This window comes from Alligator sinensis, unplaced genomic scaffold (genome assembly GCF_000455745.1).
Source record: "Alligator sinensis unplaced genomic scaffold, ASM45574v1 scaffold991_1, whole genome shotgun sequence".
In the NCBI taxonomy this organism is placed as follows: Eukaryota; Metazoa; Chordata; order Crocodylia; family Alligatoridae; genus Alligator; species Alligator sinensis.
Window position 1 is genome coordinate 427,271 of NW_005842335.1, and position 27,835 is coordinate 455,105.

A 27,835-nucleotide genomic window follows, 5' to 3' on the forward strand; every position below is an offset into this window, starting at 1 on the left:
CTTTCCTGCCCAGGGGAGGTGGTTGGACTCCGTGATCTGCTGAGGTCCCTTGCCACGTCCCCACACGGCCGCATGGCAAACCCTCCCCACAGGGCCGCAAGCCATGCCCCTCACCTCCCTCCCTCCTGCACCACGAAGCACACCCTAGTCCCCACCGCCTCGCCTGTGTGTCTGTCTGTCCATAAGGCTCTGGGTGGTGCATGTGTAGTTGGCCCGGAGTGTTATGGACAGACAGACACACAGCCAGAAGTGCCACAGCTTTTATTATATTAGACTGCTGCAATAGTCAGATCATGTTGACCCATTCCCAATGTGTTTCAGCTATAGTTTCTTTAATTAGCTTATATAATCAGTGACACTCAACCATTTCAGTCACAGTGCTCCTCCATCGCCTTCTGATTTTGGCAGCACCCCAGTTGAGAACCCCTGAAGTCTCAGCTTACTTACTTCATCTCCAGGCTGTTGCGCCGTCACTGCCAGGTGGAATGGCCATGTGTGGTTCTTTCCAGGAGGGACACATGGAGCCAGACCTTGAAGCTGCTGCCTGTATTAGGTTTGCCTAACTATTTATCCCAGACATGCTCCAGGTGCACCCACTTCCCAGTCTAGTTCCACCTGTCCCTCCTGGGAATGAAAGCACATGGGGGAGTTTCACATGGCAATGGCAGTGCTGGCACCTGCGGCAAAACACCCTTTAAAGGCTGCAGCATTCCAGTTGTGAACTGCTGGCCTAGGCTATGGGTTTAACACAGTGATTCTCAACCGGGGTGCCAAGCAATGTTAGCACTGTTCAGTGTTCAGACATGATTCACAAGATAAACCCAGAGAGATTTTAAATAGGAATTCAGCGTTAAAAACATTCTAATCCATTGCGTCTTTCTGCACTCCCTTCAACAGAGGAACTACTCTATTATTTTTTCATAGTTAAAAAATGAGTGAAAACTAAGAGCTGACATTTTCCAAGGGATGCTTACAGTCTATCCAAGTTGAGAACCCCCCTAGTTTAATAGAATCGGAGCTGGAGTCAAGGATTACTGATTAAGCCTACGTGTTGGATGGTGTTTTCTTTCCTCCCCTTCACAGAAATACATTTTCCTGGGGGTTTAAACTCTGTTCTTTTCACATTCATCCTGATTTGGGGGGCAGGGGATGGGGGAGGGATCTGACATTCCTCCTCATCCCAACCTATTTCGAGGCAGTTCTCTTTTGACAGCTTCAGTATGGTGTGCCCTGTCCCTGGAGTTAGAGAAATCCTCTTCTTCTAGAGAGTCTTCTTTGGTTCTGCTAAATGCTGGCATACTGAGGTGAAGAATCAGTCTACTCCAATTCTTCTCACTGGGAGATGATGGAGTATTCACTGTAAGACTTTATGGCATTCTTTACAAACATGAAAAAAATTAAGGCACACAGGGTATTAGCAGGATATCCAGCTTTACTGGGCATTCAACACCGAAATCTTGCTCTGTTAGCATCGCCAGGGAGGTCTGGCAGAATCTCATTTCTTTATAGCTTTGATTTTGGAAATGCTTTTTCAAGCGCTCTGGCGTTCTCTCCTTCTGGTGCTGGAGGCCAGTTGTTATGATCTGTGATGCAAAAAAACAGCAGCAGCAACAACAAAAAGTACTTAATTCCTCTTCCAAATTAACCATTTATGTCCTCCCATTCCAAGTGGCACCCTGCCCAAAGTCAAGTCACTGCAGGACACATATTCCAATAGTCCATTTTTACCTGGTACATCCCAGGAGGAGGCATACAAGGTTTGACCGCCGTCCACAGTCACAGTTTCGCCAGTTATAAAGGAGGCAGCAGGAGACAGCAGAAAACACACGATAGGGGAGACCTAATAAAGAATTATGCAGCTCGTTGACTTTGGCGTTGGGGGGGGGATGTGATACAAAGTTCCTAGAGGCCGACATGCATGCAAGGCAGCTACTGCAACACAACCATGTTCTGTTGGTGCTGAGCATATGTAGTTAGTTCACCAGTTACATTAAGCCAAAGTTTGAACACAGCCACCATCTAAGTAAGGTTACTTACTGCAACAAGCCTTCTGAATTGGGGATCAGATATGAACTTATCTTCCCTACTTCAGGCCAAAAAAAAAAACCACAGCACTTTTCTTACTGACCAGACCAAAAATTCTTAACTGGGGTTCGTGAGATCCCTTAAAGGCCCAGCTCCCATGCTCCTCCCTCTGGGCCCACTCCAATGCACCACAGACAAGCAGTGCCCACAGCTGCTCCTCCGGGGACTCCTGCTTCTTTTGTCACCTCCTTCCCTGCCCAGCAGCCCCTGCACTCCAACCAGGGAGTGCAGCACGTTGTGATGTGGGCAAGCAGGGAATGCAGGGCTGCACTTTTCAGCCTAGCTCATCCCGCATGCTCCTCCCAGGGCAGGCAGGACGAAGGGGCAGAGGACTCTGTTTGCCAGCAGGTGAGCACCTAAGGGAGCAGCTGTGGCAGTGGGGAGGGGGTCTCTCTCACCCCCTCAGGTACAGAGTGGGCAGGGATGAACTATTTTAACAACTACATCCGTTTTTTCTTCTTACATGTCATTCTCTTTGTATTTATGACTACTCCGGAAAGCTGTACGCAGCTTTGGAAAGCTCATTGATTTTATGATCTTTATGTTTATGTTACACCAAAGGTTAGGCTTATATTGGCTACTGGCTGCCGGGAAGCATGTCATGTATGATACCTCCTGTCCAACACCAGCTAGAGGAAAATCGAAGACAGCATTAACATGGAATTGCCTTGGCAATCCAGTATGCCAATGAGACTGACCAAACTCAGAAAAAAAAATGGTGGCTCCAAGGTGTTGGGACTGGGTTTCAGGTACTCAGATTTAAGGCTCACAGCAGGACATGCTTTTGGGATGAAAAAGGAACCTTTTGACTCTCAGATCTGAACAACTTAAAGAGTTTGTTCCAGGGACAGAGAATGTGAACCTGAGTGCCACGCAATAAATAACTGCAGTGACCCCCACGAGCGCATTCGCTCCTCCTCTCCCCAAACTAGACTGAAGTGACTCTAAATTCAGAAGAGTTATGAAGGAGTGCCAGAAGCCAGAAAAAAAAATTGAGAACTGATGGATCAGGCAATCAAATATAAAAGAGACCAAGTTTTTTCTCACCTTAACCATCAGTATTTTCCATCCTCTCTCTCTCATTTAACAAGCGTTTTAGGAAGAAACTAGAAGTCGGTACTAGAAACTGGTGTCTGTAGTGAATTTTCAGTATACATCTAAAAGCGTGGAATCTTTAAGCATTCCAGCAATTCTTATAAAGCTCCTTGCTCAGAGCTCCCCTTCTTGCACTGCTTTTTATATTTAAATATTCACCCATTATCATTCTCCATATAAAAAAAGTGCCAGAGGTACAGACACCTTAGCAATAAACCTATATTCTGAAATATCTTACCTCTTCAGGAACTCCCAGTCTCTTGGCTGGAATCTTTGAGGGATATGTTTTTAAAATGTCATCAATATTTTTATAGTTTGCAAAGGCAGTTTCTGAATATATTGTTCCCTGTAGTAAAACAAAGCAAAATGAGACCAACGCAATGTTGTATACATTCAAATTCTAACCTATTTAATACCCAAATGTTTTTATCACATAAACAGTACCCAAGGGCAATTTTTTAAAATTATTATTAGGCTTGGGTATAATAGGATAGCTATTTATATTGCTACTGGACTCTTTGCTGTCTCATTACTACAGCAGCAAAATTCTTATTGTAAGCCAGTTTTAAGATTTTGAATGGAAATATATTGGATTTCCTTAGTTAACCATCAGTGCCTCAATCTCACCTCAAAAGCTACAGAAAGCTAGATAGACAGTAAGAACTCCAGAGACAACTTTGGGAATTGCATATATTTAAAATTGTTTTTTACTGAAGGAGAACAAAAGTCCTGAACACCAGGACTTTTCAAGGGTTTCTTCCATAGATTCACAGATACTGTACTAGGGTCGGAAGGGACCTCAACAGATCATCGAGTCCGAGTCTTGTGCTCTTACAGAACGCTAGACAGGTGTGTGCAGTGGTCAAACCAGAGGCTCCAGTCAGATTCAGAGCCCTGGTTTGTGCAGATGCATAGGAGGAGACGACGGTCCCTGCCCTTAGGACTTTCCACTGTAGATTAAGGTGCAAGGGAAAACGATGGTAACAGTGGGAACACAGGGGTCACAGAGATCAATTGTGTGCATCATCCCCATGTTTCATATTGTTTTCCAAGGGGGAGAGATTTTCTGAATTAAAATGGAAAATTTCTGTCATTAATTCATCATGCGGGTATTGAAGAGTGATTAATGCAGGAGTGGGCAATTGTTTGGGCTGGAGGGCCACTTAGGGAGTCATGGTGAGCTGTTGCGGGCTGTAGGGGTCAACTGATCCAATCCGGCCAGGCCCATCTGCCCTGCACCCACCACTGGGGGCATCAGACAGAGCAGGCAGGCAGGTGGGGTCCATGGAGACTGGCTTGGGACCCCTGCGGGCACAGCATACAGCCAGGTGGATGGGATGGGACTGTGGGCGGGCAAGGAGCAGCATCCAGAAGTGGGATGGGCGCTGTCACCACCCGGTGATCCCATCCCCACCCGCCTGTCCCTCTCCTGGACAGTGCTCCACACCCGCCCACAGCCTCACCCCATCTGCCCAGTTGAGTGAGCCCTGCCCGTAGGGGTCCCAGGCCGGTTTTCATGGAGACCCTGCCCAGTCACTTCATCCAGCGCCCCTGGTAGTAGGTGTGGGGCAGATGGGCCAGGGTGCCTGGGCAGCAGGGCCAGATGCAGCGACGGTGGTAACACTGGCAGTGGCAGCCAGAAGGAGCCACCCCTGCCACTGGGGCTGCCAGGAAACTCGGTCTGGCCATTGTGCCACCCCAGCCCTGCTGCAAGCCTAGGAGTGGCAGGACCAGCTGCATGCGACACAGCCTGGGCTGCCCCCTGCGCCTGGGATGGGTGGGGCCCAGGGACTCGCTGCAGGCTGGATCCCTTGGTGGGCTGGATCCAGCTCGTGGGACATATTTTACCCACCCCTGTATTAATGTCTTAGAGGAGGAATGTGAACTAGTGCTTTTGGGGAATTAGAAGTAAAATATTTAACAAATAAGCATGTTATTTCCTTTGGAATCAGACCTTGTTCTTTAATACATGTTTCTTTCATGTCTTCGGCTTATAAACTGCAGTGAAAGTTTCCTGGGGGTTACCACAACGATTGTGTGGCCACAGGGATGAAGTACAGATGTGAAAGATTATCCTGACTGCCATGTGGAATTTTGTAGTTGACATAGCAACAAATCCATTTTAGACTTGCCAGTAAATAACTGTTGTAAAACATCTGTACACTTGCCAACTTTTATGTTATCTGACGATCAGAGCAGCGTGTGTGGGATAGATGACATGTTCTACAAACACGAGTACTGCAAAAATCAAACTACATATTGAAATCTTTATCAGAGATGCTGTCTGACATATGCATTAAAATGTAATTGAGATTATTAACTGGATAACTAATACCCAACTGAAAAAGGCAGGCAGACTCACAGAATGTGTTGATGTATAAGTTGACCTAAGTTGCTATTTCCCCAAGATTTAATAAGCCTAAAAAAAACTCAGCAAAAAATAATACAACACTTAGTAGATTTCACTGACGAAAAGGAGAGTTAGGCTTCAAGGTCTTTCTTTACTCAATGAAACCTTTACTCAACCATGCATATCTGTCTCTGAGGAACTTAGGCTTTCTCGACCTGAATGGAACAGCAGTCCACAAACCAACAGAAAGCAACTTAAGCCTCCAGTCAAAAGGCATGAACTACCTGTGTGCAATCCAATACAGGCAGAAGGTTTCCCTATTGACTGGCCAGTTGATTAGATGTGACTTTTGGAAACAGAAAATAATGTGGATTTTGAATGGGAAACATCTCCTTGTCCCACATATGCCCATCAAAAATAAAGTGTGGTTTAGGATGAAGTTTCCAAGAAGGAAACCAGTGCACCTACAGTTCCAAGTTAGGGCTAAAATGCCTCTCAATTCACAGCAGCCTGTATTAGGAAAAGCCAGTCTTTCCATAAGACTGCTTAAACCAGTTATTCAACACATACTTAGTTCCTCAGGGACGTGATGAGCATGTTTTAGCTACCTTGTACATTGGTTTCCTATGTACATATGTAACACTCATATTTTGCCTAATAATAACCCTAATTTCCATAGGGAAATTGAGACAAAAAGAAAATAAGGGACATGCTCCAAGTTGCCCACCGGAAGCAGAAGCCATGTCTTGGCTCCCAATCCTGAACTAGTCTCACGAATCCATCCTGTCTCCCACTCTTTCTATACAGAAGCACGGTGAGCCCAGAACTCAGGTAACCACTACTGAAACACTGAGCACTGCATAAATGTTCATGATGAGCATTTGAAAAGCACATCTCCCTCCCCTCTTTAGTGTCCTTCTGTTAAGGAGAAAAAGCACAGATGTGCCAAAAAACCCTGGACGTGGAAGTGATAACAGACACAAATTATACTGATGGCACTCAAGGGGGCTGAAATTATCAAAGCGGTTTTTTTGGTTGGTTGGGGTTGGGCTTCTTTTTTAACACCCATCACTGCCCTATGCTGGCTTTTTAAAATCTTAACCATGGCCATGCCCTGTTGGCAAGTGTGGTCATATAACCTGTTGTTACAGTACTTACCGGGGCAACACAGTTGATTCTCACTCCTGCACCAGCCCACTCAATAGCTAAACTCTTGGTCAGGTTTTGCACTGCAGCTCTAGCAGCTCCTGTATGCCTATCAGAGAGAGAAGAATCAATGTCCACACGTAACACAGAGCTTTGCCTCACCACACCCTGACAAATTAAAAAAAAAAAAGCCAGATTAACACAGGTACTGTTTAAGCTGGACCAGTCCCTTAGGGAGGAGCATATTCTACTTTATGAAGCAGACATTAACCAATTTAGCACCCTAGAGATGGGCAAAAGTCAAGAGACAGCTTAGTTGAAAAACCAGAGATCATAAGATGGCTGCAAGAGATAATATGATGAGGAAATCCCAGTGCACAACGCAATAACACAGCTGGGCAGATAAACTGCAACAACAAATATTTCTGCTGTAAGCTGGGGCCTCATCAGCTGAGGCTACAAGCAGGAGAAAGATCTGGGTATAATGGCCAATCACAGAACAACTACAAGCCACTACTGTGATATGCCCGTGAAAAATAATCCTAATGGGTCTCTAACAGACATAGGGAAGTATTAATGCTGTTATATAAGGCCCTACAGAGTCCTTATCTGGAATACCATGTTCAATTCAGATACATCATGCTTGAGAGAGATGAATTCAGACTTGTGTAAGTGCACAGAAGTGCTACCAAAATGATCAAGGCCATGGGAAAGCCTGTATCATGAGAGAAAGATATGAGAACTTGTCTTGTTTGGCTAGAAAACACAAAGGCTGAGAGGGGATATCATTGCTGGCTCTTCTCCCAGTGTATTTAGACATTTACGCTAATGGAAAATGCTGACAAAAGCCAAACACACACACGCATATAAAACAGACCACAAATACACTTATGCAGAAACTCAGAACGAGGTTCTGGAATAGCTTTCCCATATAAGCTAAGGGAGAAAACAGATTCCCTAGTTAGAAGACTGGAAGTTGAAATGAAAGGGTCAATATAACCTAGCTGCCTGCAATAACATCAGCTGGACCTAATGACCCAAGAGGTCCCTATGATCCCAAGTCAAATGCACTGGGAACCTGGAAGTTCACCGGTCAACAGTTTTGCTCATCCAGGCACAGAAACGGAGTTCATAACTGACCACATGAACAGTGTCCTGAGACCTGTTTTCACCTTTTTTTAGGAAATAAGATGGGATTCAGGCAGTCCAGCTTTGGGTTTAAACACAATTGTGGTAGTGACATATCCTCTGTGGAAGCTCTCGCAGGCTTTTCCAGAGCAGAGAATTTCACACTGAGGTTTGAGCACCATCTTGTGGATATTTTAGATCATCTTCGTGAGCCTACAACAGGGGTGGCCAACCTGTGTCCTGAGAGCCACAAGGGTACAGGCAGCCTGTGTACGTGGCATGTGGGTGGATGGGGAAGGGGACAGGAAGCACAGCAACAGATATGGCAGGAAGCAAAAAAATCAGGCAAGGAGCAGAGGGCTGGGAGCTGAAAGCAGAGCAGCACATTGGGAGGAGGATTGGAGCGGCACTTGGGGAGGGTAAGGGGCCAATTTGTGGCACACCTGCTAAAAGGTTTGGCACCCACTGGAGTACAGTCAGTCAGTTCAGGGCTTTTATACAGAGCTGGTTCAGGAACTGGTTTTGTGTTCCACAAACATTTAAGACTTCAAGTTTCTAATCCTGAATCAAGTAAAAAAAAATCTTGAAAATGTTTGCCAAGGGAAAAGTGTTAGGAACAAAACATTTTGCATTCAGTCTATTTTTTAAAATATAAATTAGATTCTATTTAAAAACAAAAACTAGTTCAAGTGGATAAAGATGAATATTACCATTTAGGAAGCTGTCCAAATTGTTCTGACAATTTCAAAAAGCTTTCAAAACGTCTTCAGCCCTTTCTCACAACATATTTTAGTTCCAACGAGTCAGCATTTCCTGATGGAAAATGCTTCAATTCTCTGACCATCTCTACTCTCAGAAAGTAAAAAAATTATGAACACATTTACTAAAAGCCTGCTGATCCAGCTGCATGCGAGTATGCTGGTCTGCAGCATGCAACAGGGGAGAAGGGAGTTTCATCTCATACAGCCTAATGTTACCCAGCTCGAGAGCCAGACTATTACCATAGCTTCCTCTGAGCTCCAGTATTTGCACATACAGTCAGGCTAGTCTTAAAGACATTTGGAAGGAATGTCAAGGCAGAGCAATAACTACATTTCCACCCCTTCCTTGCTGCTGAGCATATGCAACTATCCACTACTCAGAAAGCAGGCTCTGCTGGGGACACTCAGCTGAAAGTGGTCACAATTTCCAGGTGAAAAAGGTTTGGAAATATAAGTAGTCTCACGATAAACCAGGCATCCCAATTCTTGTGGCAGCTACAACGTTGACAATGGCTCCTCCATGCTCCTTCATCCAGGCATTGTATACTGTAGAGAGGGAGTAAAAATAAGCTTATTAATATCTGAATCTTTTAACGAGAATTTTTCTCCCACTGATGAGAGCAAGCTTCTGGCTGCCGCAACTCCCAAGTCCCCCCACAGCTTAGCTGCATTCCTGAAGGGCCCTGGAGAGGTCACCTACCCTTTTTAAATGAGTTTCATCATTTGTGAAATGGGACAGCTAGTGTGATGCTTTCCAAACACTAAGGAGTTATCTTGCTTGTGGAAAGTCTGAGATCTTAATTCCTACCCTGTGAATATTACTCCCACTGTCCTATGATCATACCGCACCAACTTTGAATTTAGCCTCACATTTCACCTTTCACAAAAAGCACTAAGTCTATGTCTGTGGGGATGGAATCCATCGGATGAAGAACATCTTTGGACACAAAATGCCCAGTAAGTTCAACATGGGCAGAAGCCAACTTTTACTTTCAGAAGCTGCAAAAACAACTTAGGAGTTATCTATCTTGGACCTAGTGCTCACCAGCCGGGATGAACTTGCAATGGAATTATTGTAGTACGATAGATAGTCTTCCTGATTCTAAAGAAAGGAAAACACAAAAGCAGCCAAATGAGGAAGAATGGCTTCAAAGAGGCAGGCAACTGATAACACACTCAGAAAACATTAAGTCAGATCCTATGGACAGACAATTCAGGAGTTTAAAGAGGGCTGGCAGTTCCCAAGGAATACAGTGCTAGAGGCTCATTGTCAAAGTATGCCAACACAAAGGAAAGCTAAGAAGGATCTCAAGAATGAAGGCAGAACTATTCAATGCTAGCTTCACATATAAAAAAGCTGCAATCAGACAACTAGCAGCATTAATATACACGCCAAAGATGATGAGATTCAACTCATGATAAGTAAAAAGTTGCAGGGAGCAACTGTGCTGGGAGCCCAGTTCTGCAGTGTAGTTTCCTCCTTCCCTGCACCGCTCCTTTCCCCACTCTCATATTTCCCCTACACAGCTGCTCCCACACCTCCCAGCTGGAGCACTGTGATACCCGATTCTAAAATGAGGCTTTGTTTTCCCCATAACGAAGGGGTACAAACCTCATCTTGGAATTGAGTAAATACAGTAGCTCAAAAAAAAAAAAAAATAGACCCCTGTAACAACATTTGCAAATTCAACTGAAAATCATATCTGCAAACTCTTTGAAGGCATGAGGTCCAAAAGAATTGGAGACGGACTAATATGTTGTCCCTCTTAAAAAAGGAGGCCCAGAAAACTACAGACTGTCATTCTGACTTCAAATTTAGGAGATTACTAGCACAAATTGAAAACAGTTGATTTGTAAATATTTGGAGGATGAAGGGCATGACTACTAGTAGCCAACATAGCTCTGTTAAGGACAAATCAGGTCAAACGACTTCCTTTGTTGACAGGATAACCCATTTGGGGACAAAGAATATGGTGGACATAACATACCTGGACTTCAGGAAGGCTTCTGACATGATGCCACATGCCATTCTCATAAGTAAGCAAAAGAAATGGGAACTAAATTGAATTACCATTACGTAGACTCATAATTGTTTGAATAACTGCAAGCAAAGGGTAACGTAAATGGATCAATGTCAGACCGGCAGGAAGTCTCAAGTGGGGATTCACAGAAGTTCATTCTTGTTCTTCTGCTAATTTATTACTAACTTGGATGCAGAAGTAAAGAACACCCCAAATCAAATTTGGAAAGAACACAAAACTGGGAGAGGACACAAATGCTTTGGAGGGCAGGATTAAAATTCAAAGGTATATTGAGAGAACTGACTGGGCAATTGAGAAGAGGATAAAAACGAACAAGACAAAAATGTAACAGGCTGCACAGAGGGAAGGAAAGCGAAATGCACAAATACAAAACGGGGGAGAACCAGTGTGGCACAGACTGTGATTCTACTAGATCACAACTTCAATGAGTTGGCAGCGTGATGCTGTCACACAACAGCCAATGCAGGTTTGGGAGGCATTAACAGAAGCACTGTATGCAAGACACAGGAGGTGCCAGTACCACCTATACTTAGCACTAGTTGGCCCTCAATGGGAATACTTGATATAGTTTTGGTCCCCACCTGTTAAAAAAAGATTGTGGAGAAACTGGAAAGGATCCAGAGGCAAATGGCAAAGATGGCAAAGGGACTGAAAAGCAAGCTGCATGAGGAAACATGAAAAAGGAACCAGGTACGTGTAGCTTGGAAAGAAGATTAGCTGGACATGTGATAGTAATTTTCAAATATCTGAAAAGTTGTCAGAAAGAAGATGGAGGAAAATCCTCTCCCCTTGACACAGAGGGCTGGATGCATGGCAGCGGGTGTGGACGGCAGCAGAGCTGATTGAGAATTGCATCTCAGGGAAAACTTCCTAGCTGCAAGAAGAGTAGGACAGTGGTAATAGTTGCCTGGGGAAGTTGTGGACTCTCCTTCATTGGAGGTTTTCAAGAAGAGGCTGGATAGGTATTGTGGCGAAGTGGGGCTCCCCGCCTAGCCACAGTGCTAGGTTCCCTACTTGCCTTTGGGGATGGCTCCCACCTGACTCGCCTGCCAAACCTTGCTTTTATTAATTAGGATGTTAATTAAGTGGAAGGCTGCCCATTTTATGCCCTGATGCCAGGGGTTGCTATCTGCAGATCCAAACCTTCCCTACGCCGCAGCCCGTGCCTCGCAAATGGCGTCCAGCTGTTAGTCACACCAGCCCCACACTGGGCTCCAGAATCCTCCTATCAGGACCCACCTTTGATCCCTCTGCTCAGGCGGCCTACTCTGCCATCTTTTGGGTTGCCAATCTCCCTGTAGCTATCTCTCCTCTTGGGCGTGGTCCCCCCGGGACCTTTGGGATGGCTCCCACCTGACTCGCCTGCCAAACCTTGCTTTTATTAATTAGGATGTTAATTAAGTGGAAGGCTGCCCATTTTATGCCCTGATGCCAGGGGTTGCTATCTGCAGATCCAAACCTTCCCTACCCCGCAGCCCATGCCTCACAAATGGCATCCAGCTGTTAGTCACACCAGCCCCACACTGGGCTCCAGAATCCTCCTATCAGGACCCACCTTTGATCCCTCTGCTCAGGCGGCCTACTCTGCCATCTTTTGGGTTGCCAATCTCCCTGTAGCTATCTCTCCTCTTGGGCGTGGTCCCCCCGGGACCTTTGGCCACACAGGCCCTGGCCTCACCTCCAAGGCCAGGCGGGACCCCAGGCCCTCTGCTCTGGGCATCCCTTGCAGTGGGCCCCTGGCCCTTTTGACCTTCCTGGTCCTGGCCCCAACACTGACCAGTCGAGGGAGTACTCTACCTCCAGCCTCTCTCACTAGCCCCACAATCTCTCTCGGGTCCACCTTCCTGGATGTGGGAGCTGGGGTACCTCATACCACGAGTGATGCTCCAGGGTCTCACAGGGGACTCTCACTCCCCCCACTGGAGCAGCAGGTCGTGGTGCTACTTAAGATCTTACTTTTGACCCACACTTGGCCTCCCAGCAGTGAAGGACTTATTGGAGTCAGGACTCGCCCCTCTCTCTCTTGGGCTGAGCCCCCTTTACTCGGCCTCTGGCCCAAACGTCAGCCTCTACCACGAGTGATGCTCCAGGGTCTCACAGGGGACTCTCACTCCCCCCACTGGAGCAGCAGGTCGTGGTGCTACTTAAGATCTTACTTTTGACCCACACTTGGCCTCCCAGCAGTGAAGGACTTATTGGAGTCAGGACTCGCCCCTCTCTCTCTTGGGCTGAGCCCCCTTTACTCGGCCTCTGGCCCAAACGTCAGCCTCAAGCATCCAAAAACCTACCTGGGCCGCCTCCCCTCACTCGGGGCTCCACACCACCCCCTCACCTGGGGCTCCATATCTCTGCCCCCTTCACTCGGGACTCCATGCCACCCCCTCGCTTGGGGCCACAGGGGCTTCCCTTCCTGATGGGCTCAGGTGGCCGGAGCCGTGCCTGGCCCCCACTCTCCTTCCTCAGGGTCTTGCACCCCAAAGGGCTCAGCTGTGCCTGGCCCCCACTGTCTCTGGTGTCACACAACTCACCTGAAGGTGAGGGCTAGGGTTAAGGCGCCCCTCCCTGCCTTTCACCGGGATGGTAACTGGCCTGGCATTTCCTGGGGGCTCCCGCACCACTGAGAGCCCCCCCAGGCCACACAGTCCTGGCAGGCTGCAGTTTTAAGTCATGCCCAGGACCAGGAGTCTCCTGACCATCCCCTACAGCTCCTGCCCTTACCTCCAGGATGATACACGAAGCCTCACAGCCAGGCGATGTTAATGCCTTCCCAGCCAGCAGGGAACTGAGCTCTTTATATAGGCAGCCTTATGGCTGCCTTAATCAAGCACCTGCTGGCTGCTTAGCTTTGGTCTGAAAGTGGCAGGCACCAACAGTGCCCTGCCATGCACCTTCCCCCTTTAAATGGTACCAAGGGGGTTTCCCCTGCTGCTCCTCCAAAGCAGGCTCCCCTCGGAGCCTGCGAAAGCCCTAAAGTGGTGAGCACCGCAAAAGTGCTCTGCCACACGCCTCCCCCCTTAAAATGAGATCTGGGGGGTTTCACCTGGCTGCCTTCCCTTCTGGGCTCTGCCCCAGCCTGCTGCAGCCCCTGCCACGTGGTGAGCAGCCCAAAGGTACTCCACCAGAGGTATCTACCAAAGATGTTTTAGTATCTTGCATCTGTGCAGATGGTTGGACTAGATGACATACGAGGCCACTTCCAAACCTATGTTTCATATAACTGATTTAAGAATATATTTAGCTTAGGATGAGATCTATGGAAACTGCTACCCAATGAGCATGTCTACTTGTACGTTTTAATGTGCATTACCCTATTTTAATGTGCATTAAAACATTTTAACATGCCTTAAAGCATCACCAAAGAAGCCATGCTATTTAGTTAATATGCATTAAAATAAGCTAATGTGCATTAAGTGTCACTTAATGTACATTAACTAAAGAGCATGGTTTTTAAAACAGGCTAATGTGCATTTTCCTAGTACCTCACAATAGAGGACACTGATACATGAGATGCGGGAGGCTGTTGGAATGCAATAATTACCACACTCCAGCAGACTTGATTAATTGAGTCTGCTCTGACACGCCGTCATTACAGCGTGTTGGAGCAGCCGCCGGACATGTGTACAGGTACCCGGAGGTACTAGATTTAATGTGCATTAACGAACACACATTAATGCACATGAAGATGTGCCCACTGTCATGCACCTGTATGGAAAGCAATGGATGGGAAGAAATTAGGCAAGCTTTTAAATGATTTGCTTACTGGTATTTCTGCAAGTGTTGGGTGCTCACCTGCTTTGCAGCAGTAGAAGGTCCCAGTCAGATTAGTTTCGATCACAGCATGCCAGCCCTTTGACCGGATAAGCTCAGCAGGACTCATAAACTGGCCTCCTCCATTGTTCACCAGGAAATCGATCCTACCATGCAGATCCAGCGTGGACTTCACCAGAGACTCCACCTAATAAACAGCCATGTTGGCTATGCTATGAAATCCCATTTCATCCAGAGTTGCCCCCCACGTATCGTCTCCTACTACATCAAAGCACAGGTTCTTCTAGGCTCCAGCTCTGCATCTATACCCGCCCCAGCCCCCAGCTTTGAATGCAGCTTGACAGCTTTAAATAGCTAAGAAGGATCGGGCTGAGTGAGCATTTGGATGGAAGATCTATCAAGAACAACTCAAGAGCTGCACAAAGCACCAGGATGGAAATAAAGGTGGAGCTGTACCGCTGGAGGTGTGGGATTTTTCTCCTTGTCAGAGTATAAAAAGGGAGACATGCTAACTAAACTAAACATCATTAATAAATCCTTGGCACTTCTCAGGAGAGCAGGGGGGTTTGCTTCAGGATTCTGGTGGAGCACAACAGAAGGTAGTTATGGATATTTTCTACAGAACTGGATTTCTTGCTGTTTTCAAATGGATTACAGTATTTTTAAATTTGCTTCCTGTTTTAAAAGCAGCCACAAAGCATTGCTGGCACTTCAGCAGCAGAGCAGAGAAAATACTACTTGTGCATGAGTAGCTTCATTGTTCACGTTCCTGATATTATAAAAATAAGCAATAGGCAACTTTCTCCAGTGAAATGGGCTGACTGCATCCAGTGCAGATGACTGCTTACAGGGCAACTGTGAAAAGAAGGGGTGGAAAAACAAATCAAGCAGTCCTAATGCTCCCTTCAGCAAGAGAAATATTTTGCTACACAAATACGCATACTTACCTGTTAGTGGAGGCAGAAGGAAGATTAAGAGGGCATTCTAGTAGTATTAGTATTTCATTATTGTAATAAACTCCTAGCAAACTGCAACAGAGGATCTACTCTGCATAGCTTAGAAGAGCTCAGGGTTCCCAGGGAAGAGGAGTGGCCACATACAGGTCAGGGAGCCAGGATGTTATAAGGCTAATTCTAGCTCCGAGACAGATCAGTCCAAGTCTTGGGCTAAACAATGAAACTTCTGCTTCAATCTCCTCTTCTGAAGGGTATCACCATCCACATTTGCGCATTTAATGCTCAACAGAACTTTGCATAAGGGTGCTCGGAGGTCTTAGGTTTTACAGGAGTGTACCTATCTTTCTATCGCAAAAAGAAGAACGAGAGACCTTTTGAATAACTGTCCATCAAAATCAATTATTTCACTCCATTTTTTTCCACTCCTAATTTCCAAGCTATCGTAAAAATGTTCCGCGGGCTGTCAATTCTCAGCCTAGGAGAAGATATGAGGAGTTGATCTGGCATCTCTGGTCACACAAAACAGACGGAAGAATAAGTAATGGGACTGTTCTGCTGACCAGGCAGATTCAAGATGATGCTCTTTCCTCAGTGGGCCCGCACTCGTTCTTCTCCCTTCCCGGACACTGCGCTGGCAATACACTGCAACATCCGAAACACAAGAACAGGCACTGTGTCACCTAACTTCTCGTGAAAGCCACAAACTTAATAAAACATCAGCTCAGCAAGGAAGCCAGCAGGGGGAGAACAGAGAGAGCCCTTTTTAACTTTACAGAATTTTTAAGCAGGTGAACGTGAGATCTAACAAAGGAGTAAAGAAGCTGGTTTTAGTCTCTCACAGCAACTAAAATCAGAGTCAGGGAAAAAAGGCGATGAACAGCAGTGGCAGTAACTCCCTAGGTGCCAGAGCTGCGCTGAAACAGTGGCTTGGAAACCACAGGGATTAACACCACCAGCTGTGGGTTGTCCAGCTGGTGGGAAACCCCACAGGCGGGATACAGCTTGTAGGGCCAAAGGAGCTCATCGCTCCGGGAGTACACTGGGCACGTCTACACGTACACTTTAATGTGCAGTGACCTATTTTAATGCACATTAAAGCATCACAAAAAAACCCTGGCTAATGCATATTAAAATAGGCTCATGCACATTTTTTTAGTACCTCACACTGGAAGGCATCTATTCACGTGCTCTGGAGTGTGTGGCAGGGAGGGGCTTTAATTAGAGCAGCTCCAAGAGCCAGTTTAATTAAAGCGCCTGCAGCGTCAGGTGTATTCCATGTCCTGCCCTTCAAAGTGGCAGCAGGAGTGCCTGAACTGAAGTTTGTTCGACAAGCTTTAGTTAAAGTGCCCCACTGCCATTTTGAAGTGCGAGGACACTGAACAGACGTGACACAGAGGCTGCTAGAGTGCGTTAATTAACATGCACCAGCAGACTTCATAGTTTCATAGTTTCTAGGGTCGGAAGGGACCTGGGCAGATCATCTAGTCCGACCCCCTGCCATGGCAGGAAAGAGCACTGGGGTCAAACGACCCCAGCAAGATGGTCATCGAACCTCCTCTTAAAACCCCCCAGGGTGGGAGCCTGCACCACCTCACTTGGAAGCTGGTTCCAGACCCTGGCCGCCCGGACCGTGAAGTAGCGCCTCCTGATGTCCAACCTAAACCTTCCCTCCGCCAGCTTGTGACCGTTATTCCTGGTCACTCCTGGCGGCGCTCGGGGGAACAGGGACTCCCCCAGTGCCTGTTGATCCCCCCTGACTAGTTTATAGCAGGCCACAAGATTCCCTCTCAGCCTTCTCTTCTGGAGGCTGAACATGTTCAGGTCCTGTAACCTTTTCCCCACACTGCCAAGCCATGTTCATCTTGGAGTCAATAATGACTCCAAGATCCTTTTCCACCTCTGTGCTGACAAGAGGGGAGTTCCCCAGCCTGTAGGTATGGTGCCGGTTGTTCCTCCCCAGGCGCATCACCTTGCACTTGTCTGTGTTGAACCCCATCCTGTTCTCCTCCGCCCATCCCTGTAACCTGTCAGGGTCCGACTGTAGCCTGTTGCTCCCTTCTATTGATAGACTTGATTAATTGAGTCTGCTCCCGTGCATCGGAGCAGACACCTGGCATATGTATACGTGCCCGGAGGTACTAGATTTAATATGCATGACTTAAAGCACATTAATGAACGTGCAGACACATCCACTAAAGAGCTATCAACATGAATAGCTGTATCAATTTTACTGAAAGGTTGATTTTTAAAATTGTTATACAGTGGTACAAGAAGCTGTGTGGACACTTAACCTTGGGTTATGCCAACTTAGTTTACAGTGGGTAAGTTGTTTCTGTTTAAATGAAACCTAAACAAGACTGTTTTTATTTAAACCGAGGGTTTTCAAAGGGTATTATACTAGATCAGTTTAAGCCGCGGTTCAAATAAACCTTAGAACCAAAGGCCGCTTGTACACGGGATGAGGGTTTAGTTCTCCCTAAATTGAAAACAGTGGGTCTTTAATTGGTGGGTTTTTGTGTCGATTAAAAGCCAACTATTTCAATTTGGGGACTTCAGTCACTGCTATGGAACAGCGATGGCCCACTGGCAGCTCCCCCCGCCCCAGGCTCCACCAGAAAATAAATAAAAAAACAAATCAAAGCAACAAGGGGCCCAATGCTTCGCCCCCACCCCTGCAGTCTGCCCACCTCTCCTGTGGCCGGGGGTGCGAGCTGCAGAGCGGCCCGATCCTTCCCTTTGAGGCGGCAGTGCTCCCCAGGCAGCACCCGCCTGCTAGCACCCCACCCAGGTGGTCCGGGGGGGACCGTCACCACAGAGGGAAGAACTAGGCCGCCCCGCAGCTCAAGGGCTGCGTGACCTGGCAGCAGCTAGCACGGGCAGGCTCTGCGGAGAAAAAAAAGTGGCAAGGAGCTCATCTTTTTCTTTTTGTTTCCTCCCGGAGCCTGCCCGACTCTTCCACGGCCGGGGGGCGAGCTGCTGGTGGCCCAAGAGGCTCTTGAGCTGCAGGGGCCCTGGTGCTTCCCTGCATGGCAGTGGTGCTCCCCAGGGCTGCCTGGGCAGGAAGCTCGCAGGCAGCACCTGACCCGATCCAACGATGCACAGGGTGCTGGAAGCCCGGGCGTGCTCGGGGAAGCTTGGGCTTGGCGGGCTTCCAGCATCCCACCCTGTGCATCATCCCCACCACCTTTCCGCAGCCTGGGACCACCCGGGAATGGGCTGACTTGTCCCTGGGGCAGTGTGGGAAGGCAGCAGGAGGGTGGCAGCCAGAGAAGCCAATGGAGACGGTGCACGGGGTGCTGGAAGTCCGCCAAGCCCGAGCTTTCCCTGAGCACGCCTGGGCCTCCAGCACCCTGTGCACCATCCCCACCACCTTCTCCAGATGTGTTGCTGTTACGTAGCAAACTACAATACTTTGCTATGTAGCAAAGTCATTTAAAGTGAAATATGCTGCCGCACACGTACAGCGTGACGAAATTAAAACGAAATATACTGCCGCAGGTATAAACGGTGATGCCATTAAACGGGTGCAAAAGGGCAATTAAGACGCTTTAAAGGCCAATGTTGTCACACGTACATGCGCCCAAAGAGGGCTGCCAGCTTTATTTTGAAGAATAAACTCCTCACAAAATTAAAAATAGATTGTGGAGAACACAGAACCCTGTTCAGACCCCACCTTGGTGTTATGAAGGGGTGAGGATGACTTACTTCCTGGCAAAGCCATATCTGCTTCTCTACAATGCATGGACTTTTAGGAGAAAGAAGAAACTAATGAGATGAAGAGAGCCAGCCAGCCACAGACAAACAGGGAGACCTGAAAAATGTAATGTGTGACTTGCTTCCAACAAGCAATTTTAACCAAATGTTGCTCTCAGATTTATATGGCTCTTTATTTTGTCAGAGCAATAAATGCAAATAGACCAGTACTCCACGACACAGTGAAGGCTGACCACCTCTCCTGTCCCAGCCTAGAGGCTTTGATACTTTCATACCGTAGCTGCCCCCCTAAATAATTCACCACGAGTATTATTATAAAAGCAGGAGGATTTTAGGGCTGTTGGCAAAAGGAACCCATTGCTACCCACAGGGGAGGAGCAGCCATGGTCAATATTACCGCACTGGGATCAGACCGAGTCCCTCTCCAAGTCTGTTTTCCCTATAAGACATGTCTGCAAGACATCCAGCTGGCTGTCTACCTGGGTTTTGATGTCGGGGCTGCACCCAATCTCTGCGCCCAGAGACAGTTTTTGCTGGATCGGAGGTAAGGAAATGCAACGCTGTGTATAACATAATAAAAAAGGGAGGGTAATAAAAGGCAGGGTGGGAACCCCAGCATCACTGTGCTCAGAAGATGGGCCCAACTGCACGGAAGGTATGCAGACCTATCCTTTAGCAAGCAAGACAATCTCTTTATCTTCTCTGACAGGGGAAGAATACACCAAAACCCTCCTGGGAACCCCGGCCCTAACTCAGAGGGGAAGGGAGCCTTGATTCCTTCCTTTCTCCATTGCTGCACATGTGATGTGCACCTCTTCCCTCCTAGTATCTAAAGAGACAACATGCAGCCTCGTCCCTTTCGGTGGTCAAGATGTGGAAGGAGCGTGGAGCACCCCATCCCTGCCACCCGAGGATAAGTGTTCGTGAGCTAAGCACAGCTGGGCTCCTGGAGCTTGGGAGAGGGTTTGATAAATGGGACCCACAACCACTTTGTTTGACTCTTGGCCAGCAGAAATCTGAAGCCCCCTCAGCCCTCTTCTCATGTGTAACAGCAAATGTGGCACTGATTTCATTACTGCTTCAGGACCACAACAAGACCCTAACTGGTCCCCACATACCCTTCAGTCCAACAGGAAAGTCATCAAAAAACAAATTTAATGTTCCAAGCCATCAAGAAGGCGAAGCAGGAAAAGCCCAGGTGCTCTTCACCTAGCAGCGTTCCAACGTGTCCTAGTCCACTGCTTTGAACACAAAATCTGCTAGATGGAAAACCAACTAGAATAAGAGACAGTGAGGAACTAGCCTCACTTTTTTAACCACAGGAGAACCAACAGGTTCTTCACCGTTTGAGTGCCTTCAGCAGCAAGCAAGATTGCTTCTTGTACATTAAGAAAAAATAAAGCAAGCAGGTCCCCTGGGTAAGAGAATAAAAACTCGCATTAATTAAGTTATTCCCAAATTTCTCCCACAAGTCTCTTGCAGCAGTTGCTTAATACACCTTCTCCAGCTCTTCATAGGCTGGAAAGAGCTCTGACATCACAGATAAAAAGCTACGTGCAGAGACCTGCTTCCTTTAAAGCTGTAGGTTATACAGTTTCAAAGCCGGGCCAACAAAAAGGAAGGAAAGCTGCGTCATCTTCAAGTCAGGTGGGCTATTTGGAGACGGGGCACAGCAGGCAGTTTTGAAAGCAGTTTCAACTTCTGCCTGACTAGCAGTTAAAAGTAGGACAACATTTTTTTTGGCCTTCTGTACAATGAAATGAAAAGATGAGACTAAAGAAGAAGTGGCTTGCTCCTGTACCTCTTTTGCTTGGCTTTATTTTAAGTTACAGGAAAAATTTATTTGTCCAAAGGTTTAAAATCGGAGATGTTACCAAGAAGCCTCAAATGGCAGGTCTTACACTTCTGTACTCCATTAGGGACAATACTTCTATCCCTTTTTTTTTGTAGAATTGTTATAACAGGTCTTGTGTTGCACTCCCAATTTTACTTGGTCTCATCCACAGGGCCAGATGTATGCATTTCCTCCTCCCCAGGGTTCTCCATGTCTGCACTGGATCCCTTCTCTCAAGATCCTACATTTCAACCATTATCTTTTAGGTTGAGGAATAGGCAAACTCTGGAAGTAGTCCCATCAGTACCCTTCAGACAGATCAGGTGCTAGCGAGTACCTTTCACCCTAATCCCTGCAAGGCGAAGACGTGAGCAAAGATAAAAGTATTTGCAACCACTGCTTTTCTGAGGCAATATCAGGCTTACCTTAACTCCCTGCAAATACAATTCAGAAATGGAAAACTTGACCTATAAATGTCTTGTCAAATCTCAGCCTGAGGTTAGCAAAGAAACAAGGAACAAGTTGCATCTGCAGAATGTATACTGAAACCTGCCTTCCCTGCCCTGTTCAGAACATCCTCAGTACACCTACCAAGCGTCCTTGAAAATCACGTATTGTTATGGAGGAGAGCACATCCTGTTCTGCTGTGTTCATATCAGAAAGCAAGTGGAGAAATAGGAGGGGAACCTGGAAAGAGCCAAGGGGAATGATTTGAGGCCTGGAACACATGCCGCACACTTAAGCATGATCTATTTAGCTCCTCCAAACTTCCCACTGACTTGATTATGGTTTGAGTACCTACCTGGGGAGAAGATATCTAAGGAACACTCTATCACTCTTATATTCAAAGCTGTAAAAAGATCCAGAGTCTGGAAGGTGAGGCCAGACAAATTCAAGCCAGACATCGTTGGCAATCCCTCAGTTCGAGGATGATCTCTACCACACTCATTGATGGGTCTGGAGGTGACTTAAGAGCCTAATCCTTGAGGCACAGACCCATCTGCAGAAGTTACAGGTCTTTCCACAGGGAAGTGTACGCTGCTTTACTTCAAAACCAGGCTGCTGCTTGGTTGAGGTTGCGGTGCCGTTGGAGTCAGTCAGCAGCCAGCTCCTCACAGCTGTTGTCAGCATCTGTTTTCTTGAGTTATGCCTTCAATGTGTCCTTGTAGTGAGATCTCAGGCTGTTAACTAAGCTGGGAGTAGAGCACTTGTTCCGGGAGTCAAGAGGCAGGCATCCACATAAAATATCCAGTCCAGACAAGTTGGTGCTTGAGGACTGCCAGCTTACTGTTGGTAACAGTGCCTTCAGCAAGGATACTGGCATTTGTGCGGCAATCTTCCCACTTGATGTGGAGGATTTTCAGGAAGCATTGTTGGCGATTCCTCTCCAAGTATCTTGAAATGTGGATGATCTCACATCTGTAGAGAAGAGTGGGAATCGAATCACTGTCCCGATCCAATTCGAACAAATTGGATCCAAAGATTTGGCGCCGCTTCAGAGATTTGGCCATACGCTAAACAGGCAGCAGTCCTTGATGCTGGACACGGCTGCCTTCAGCTGGTAAGTTTGTTGTGGGGGGCGGAGGGGGGAGGGAAGGGGCATGGGGGAGGGCAGATCAACGCCACTACAGCGAGGGAAGGATTGGGGCTGGGACCCAGGCTGGGGCAAGTGCTGCCCAGGGAAGGGGTGGGACAGCTCTAGGGGCATGTGCCCCAGGATCTGCGTGGGGCAGGCAGGGCTGGGGCTGCACCAGGTGAAAGGCGGAAGGCACTGGGAGCGGAGGCTATGCCCCCCCAACTGCTAGCCCAGCCAGCGTGAGGCTGGCGAGACTGAGCCCCTGTGCTGCCTCCGGACAAGCGGGGCACAGCGGCGGGAGCTGGCCTGGCCTCCCCACACCTCACCGATGAGCAGCAGCTTCGCCCTGGCTGGGTAAGTGGCAGCAGGTCATGGGGTGTGCCACCCGAAAACTCACTGCAGCCCCCACAAAGCCCCTGCTTTGCTGCCTGCCCCTCCCCAATCCGGAGGCACGCGCCCCCCTGCCACGTGCCCTGCCGCCCCCCCAAACCCTCCCGGACCGGTGGCGGGGATAGTGGAAAGAGCCGCTGGACAAGCCACCACACGAGCAGCTCCCAGACCGGCAGCACGCAGTGGCACAAGCTGCCCCACCCCCTCCCCGGGCAGCACTCGCCCCAGTCCAGGTCCCAGCTCCAACCCCAATCCCTCCCTCGCTGTGGGGGTGTTGATCTGCCCCACGCCCCCACCCTCCCCCTTCTGCCCACCCAGCACAACAGACTTACCAGCTGCAGGCAGCTGTGTCCAGCATCGAGGATGGTTGCCTGTCTAGTCTATGGTCGAATCTCCGAAGTGGCACTAAAACTTCCGATTTAATTTGGACCTTTTAATGCGTCTCCCGATTCGACTTGGATTTGGAGATTCAGCTGCCAAATTCTTGGTGTCCTTGATGGCATGCCAGATTTTTTCTAGGATAGGAGAGTTGACGTCTTTCAGGGTGTTGGGGGATGGACTTGATGGTGATATCTGCCAGAGTTGACTCATGGTTCAGGAGTGCCTCAAAAAGCTCTTTCCATCTAGCCTAGACAGATTAATCCTCTTTGAGGAACGTTGAGCAACCCTGTGATTGCAGGAAAGTACGACTGTGGGGGACCATGCGGCCACAGATGGCTTTCGTTGCCTGGAAAAAACTATGCACATCATGTTTGTCAGCATAGAGCTGGATCTCTTTGGCTCTATCTTGTCACCGCTTATTTTTGATTTCCCAGATCCTCCTTTGAGCTTTGACTTTGAGAAGCCGATACAGCCCCTTCTGCTGAGATGAGGTGTCATCTTGCCAAGCAGAATGAGCCCTTCTCTTCTGATCAAGGAAGACTTGGCTCTCAGCTTTGCTTTGATCAAACCAGCCTTGGTGTTGACGGGTGTTATAACCAACAGATTCAGCACAGGCCATATGGTTTTAAACCCCTTCCACAGTTCCTCAATGTTGCCTTCATTTCAGTTTCATAGTTTCTAGGGTCGGAAGGGACCTGGGCAGATCATCTAGTCCGACCCCCTGCCATGGGCAGGAAAGAGTACTGGGGTCAAATGACGCCAGCAAGATGGTCATCGAACCTCCTCTTAAAACCCCCCAGGGTGGGAGCCTGTACCACCTCACTTGGAAGCTGGTTCCAGACCCTGGCCGCCCTGACCGTGAAGTAGCGCCTCCTGATGTCCAACTTAAACCTTCCCTCCGCCAGCTTGTGACCGTTATTCCTGGTCACTCCTGGCGGCGCTCGGGGGAACAGGGACTCCCCCAGTGCCTGTTGATCCCCCCTGACTAGTTTATAGCAGGCCACAAGATCCCCCCCCTTTGTGGACAGGGCAGAGAACTTTTCATGAAGACGCTGTTGGAGATCCTTACGGACCCTAAGGTCTTGAAGAGATTTGGTGTTGAGAGCATTGAGAGCACTTTGTATTCTTTTTGGCGTTTCAGAGAAAGCCAAATGTTCATAAAGGATCTGACAAGACAGTTATCTGTCCAACAGTCATCGGTCCTCACATGGCTTGCGTGATATGAACATCCATTCGATCACAGGCAGTACCAGTAACAGTTGAGGCGGTGCCAGTGCTGAGAGCGAGGGTGTCTCCATGTGTTCTTGTGTTTGTCACTCTGCCTGAAGATGGTGTTCGTGATGACAAGAGCATGCTCCACGCATTTGCTCATGAGAAGGATGCTGTTGGAGTTGGCTTCCCCTACTCCTTCCTTCCCAGCGGGGCCACTCCAGAGCTCCAGGTCACATCTGACTCTGGCACTGAAGTCACCTAAGAGAATGATTTTGTCCTCCTTGCAAATATTAATCAGAACACGGTCAAGGTTGGAGTAGAACTGTTCTTTGACATCATCGTCAGCATCAAACATTAGGGCATACACGCTAATGACTGTGGCATACTGGTTGTTGTTGAGCTTATGACAAAGGGTCATAATAAATTGTTTGTTAAATGCCCACAGGGAGCTCTGTAAGTTGACCAATGTGCTGATTCTTGGTGGCAAAGCCAATGCTGCGAATACACCTGTCCTGGACCATTTCCCCTTCCCCTTAGCCTCCACCCTCTTTCCACAGCCGACCCTCATCTGGTCTTTTTTGTTTCAGAGCTGCAAGGTTGATGTTGTATCTTATTAGTTCTCTGGAGACAATGGCAGTTCTTCTTTCTGGTCATCCACTGTCTTGGTTATCCATCAAGGTGCAAATGTTCCATGTTGCAAAAATCATTGTCTTGTGATGTTGCTGACTGCTGAGAGTGATCCTGCTAGATGTTGTTATCCAGCCAGGAGCAGATAAGACAGCCTAGGTTTAGGGAACCTTTTTTTAGCCCTTTCCCCAAGTGAGGTGAGCAGAGGGGATCCAGGACTGCTCAGTCACGGTACCAACTGACAAACTGCACCCGTCTCAACCCAGGTGCAAGACAACCGTCAGGCTGCCACTACCTGCGAGCAGATTCATGGTTGGAGACTGCCAAATTCACTAGTCCTGCCTTCGTCACTACTGGTTGATTGCTGCAGGTTTTTTGGAGGTTGGCACAGAACAGCATGCTGTTCCCTGTGGTAGAAGCCTGTTTAATGTGAGGAAGCTGGTGCACTGAAACAGCAACCACAAGATCTTGACAAAGTGGAGATCTGAGCCCAATGGAAAAGGAGAATCCTAGACGACAGGACACCTCCATCTTGCTGCAGCCTTCTTCTGTGTTTACAGTTATTGAGATCCTGACATCATCTTCTGCCTGATCTGCCACTGAGAACTTGGGGTTACACTGTGGTTTGTCTGGAACCTCCCCTCAGGCCTGTTTGTCAGGTATGACCCTGCCAGGAGTGAGGGACTCCAGGCAACATCATTCTGAGGGGCACTGGAACGCATGAATCTTCACACCACTGCTAGGTCTCAATCCATGGAGAAGCCAGACATATGACTTTGTAAAAAAACAAGCAAAGACAAATTATCAACTATCAGACTTAGAACAAAGATGTCATGGATTCTCCACTGCTTCAAAATACTTTGATCAGGAAGGCAGACAAGGTTCCTTGGGTGAATCTGTTATCTTTTATTAGACCAACCCAAATAGTTGGGGAATAGTTATTAAGCAAGCTTTCGGGTTCAAAAACCCTTCATCAGGCTAAGGAAGTTTCAGCAGTTGGTGTGTGCTTTTCCTGGAACAACCTACACCCCTTGATCAGGAAGGATACCCTTCAAAATTGCATTTCTAATTCAGGTAAAAGGGACTGGGCTTGATGCAGGAATTACAGGGCAAGAATTCTGTGGTCCATATTAGGCAAATGGCTGAACTAGACAGCCCAAGAAATGTCACTGTTAATTTGCAACAGAAGAGCTGGTGACCACTGCCTAGTCAGCATCAAGTGGTTATTGCAGGTGACAAGGAGCCCATCACCTGCGCATGTTCCCACCTCTTCTAGGGCGTCAAGGTAGGGCCCCGAGTAAGGTTTTCTGTACACCCATCTTTAAGAATAAAACACAAGGTCTGCCACTTATTAGAATCAAAAGTGCTCTGGCCAATGCAATTCTCGTAACTAGCAGCAAAATAAAGCAAAAAGCCTATATGGAAACCGTGATCACGAGTGCCCAGTAGCTCTCAGCCATTGCATAACACACCGGTTATACAGTGAACATGCACAGACTAAAGTCTAATAAAAAAACCCTTGTACATGTAGAGCACAGGTTCAGATTCTGGAATTAATAAGCTGCTGATTCTATTGAGCAAGATTCTAATAAGAGGCAAAAAAAGCCCCTGATAAAAGGATTTTGGCACTTGGTTTTTGGGCTTCAATATCAATTCTTTTAACAGTGTTGATATTATTTGGTTCTTCAAAAAAGGGTTTTTAAAATTAGGTGCCTAAAATTATGTTCTTAATCCCATATTTAAAGCACTTGCACAGATGACCCAGTTTCCAGAAATATACCACCATTGTAGATGGATGGCAAATTAATGTTTGGCTTGTGGACAGTTCTAGCTGTGGATAGTCACTAAGTATGCTACACACTCTTTGCCACAAAACACAGATGTTAAACCAACGTGTAGCTCAGTTTCCATTTGACTCCAACATTCACACGGCCCTATAGCAGTGGTTCCCAACCTTTTTAGACTCAAGGCACTCCTTATTAGACACAAGGCCCCCTCAGGAAATGTCAGCTCTTACCTTTCACTCGTTTCCTGACCACAGACAAATGAGAGATTAATTTTTATATGTTGCAAAGTACTCAGAGACTTTAGCAGCTTGGGGTGTTTTTGACACTACGGATTCCTATTGGAAACTTCCGAGTCCATTTTGTGAATCACACAGTGTTTGCACACCCACTAGTGCTAATATTGCACAGCATTCCCTAGCAGCCTTAAAAAGATCTCATGACACTGCTATGTGATTCATACATTGTAGAGTCAGAAGGGACCACAATGGATCATTGTGTTCGACCCCCTGCCCCTGGCAGGAAAGAGGACCAAGGTCAGATGACCCCAGGCAGGTGACTATCTAGCCTCCTCTTGAAGACGTCCAAGCTAGGTGATAGCACCACCTCTCTTGGAAGCCCATTCCAGATCCTGGCCACCCTTACTGTGAAACATTTCTTCCTAATATCTAACCTAAATCCACTCTCAGCTAGTTTACACCCTCTATTCCTAGTCACTCCCTGGGGCGCCTTAGTAAACAGCGCGTCCCCTATTCCCCATTGACCTCCCCTAATAAATTTATAGGCGGCCAAAAGATCTCCCCTCAGCCGTCTCTTGTGAAGGCTGAAGAGATTCAGCTCTCTCAACCTCCACCCGCAGGGGCTATCACGAAGGCCACTAATCATGTGAGTGGCCTCCTCTGGACTCTCTCCAGATTCCCCGCATCCCTCTTGAAGTGCGGCACCCAAAACTGGACACAGTACTCCAACTGCGGCCTGACCAGTGC

The 27,835-nt window shown here is 47.6% G+C and overlaps 1 protein-coding gene across 1 annotated transcript in view; it reads right to left on the reverse strand.

The window, feature by feature from the left end:
* Positions 1 to 1,414: 1,414 nt before the first annotated feature.
* PECR (peroxisomal trans-2-enoyl-CoA reductase) overlaps positions 1,415 to 27,835 on the reverse strand; it is a 30,705-nt gene continuing 4,284 nt past the window's right edge. The window contains exons 2-7 of the mRNA XM_025210116.1: positions 14,397 to 14,562; positions 9,030 to 9,111; positions 6,689 to 6,785; positions 3,419 to 3,526; positions 1,729 to 1,840; positions 1,415 to 1,583 (exon numbers count right to left, since the gene is read on the reverse strand). Of these exons, the coding sequence (XP_025065901.1) occupies positions 1,504 to 1,583; positions 1,729 to 1,840; positions 3,419 to 3,526; positions 6,689 to 6,785; positions 9,030 to 9,111; positions 14,397 to 14,562 (645 nt within the window). The 3' untranslated portion in view covers positions 1,415 to 1,503. The remainder of the gene's footprint in view (positions 1,584 to 1,728; positions 1,841 to 3,418; positions 3,527 to 6,688; positions 6,786 to 9,029; positions 9,112 to 14,396; positions 14,563 to 27,835) is intronic.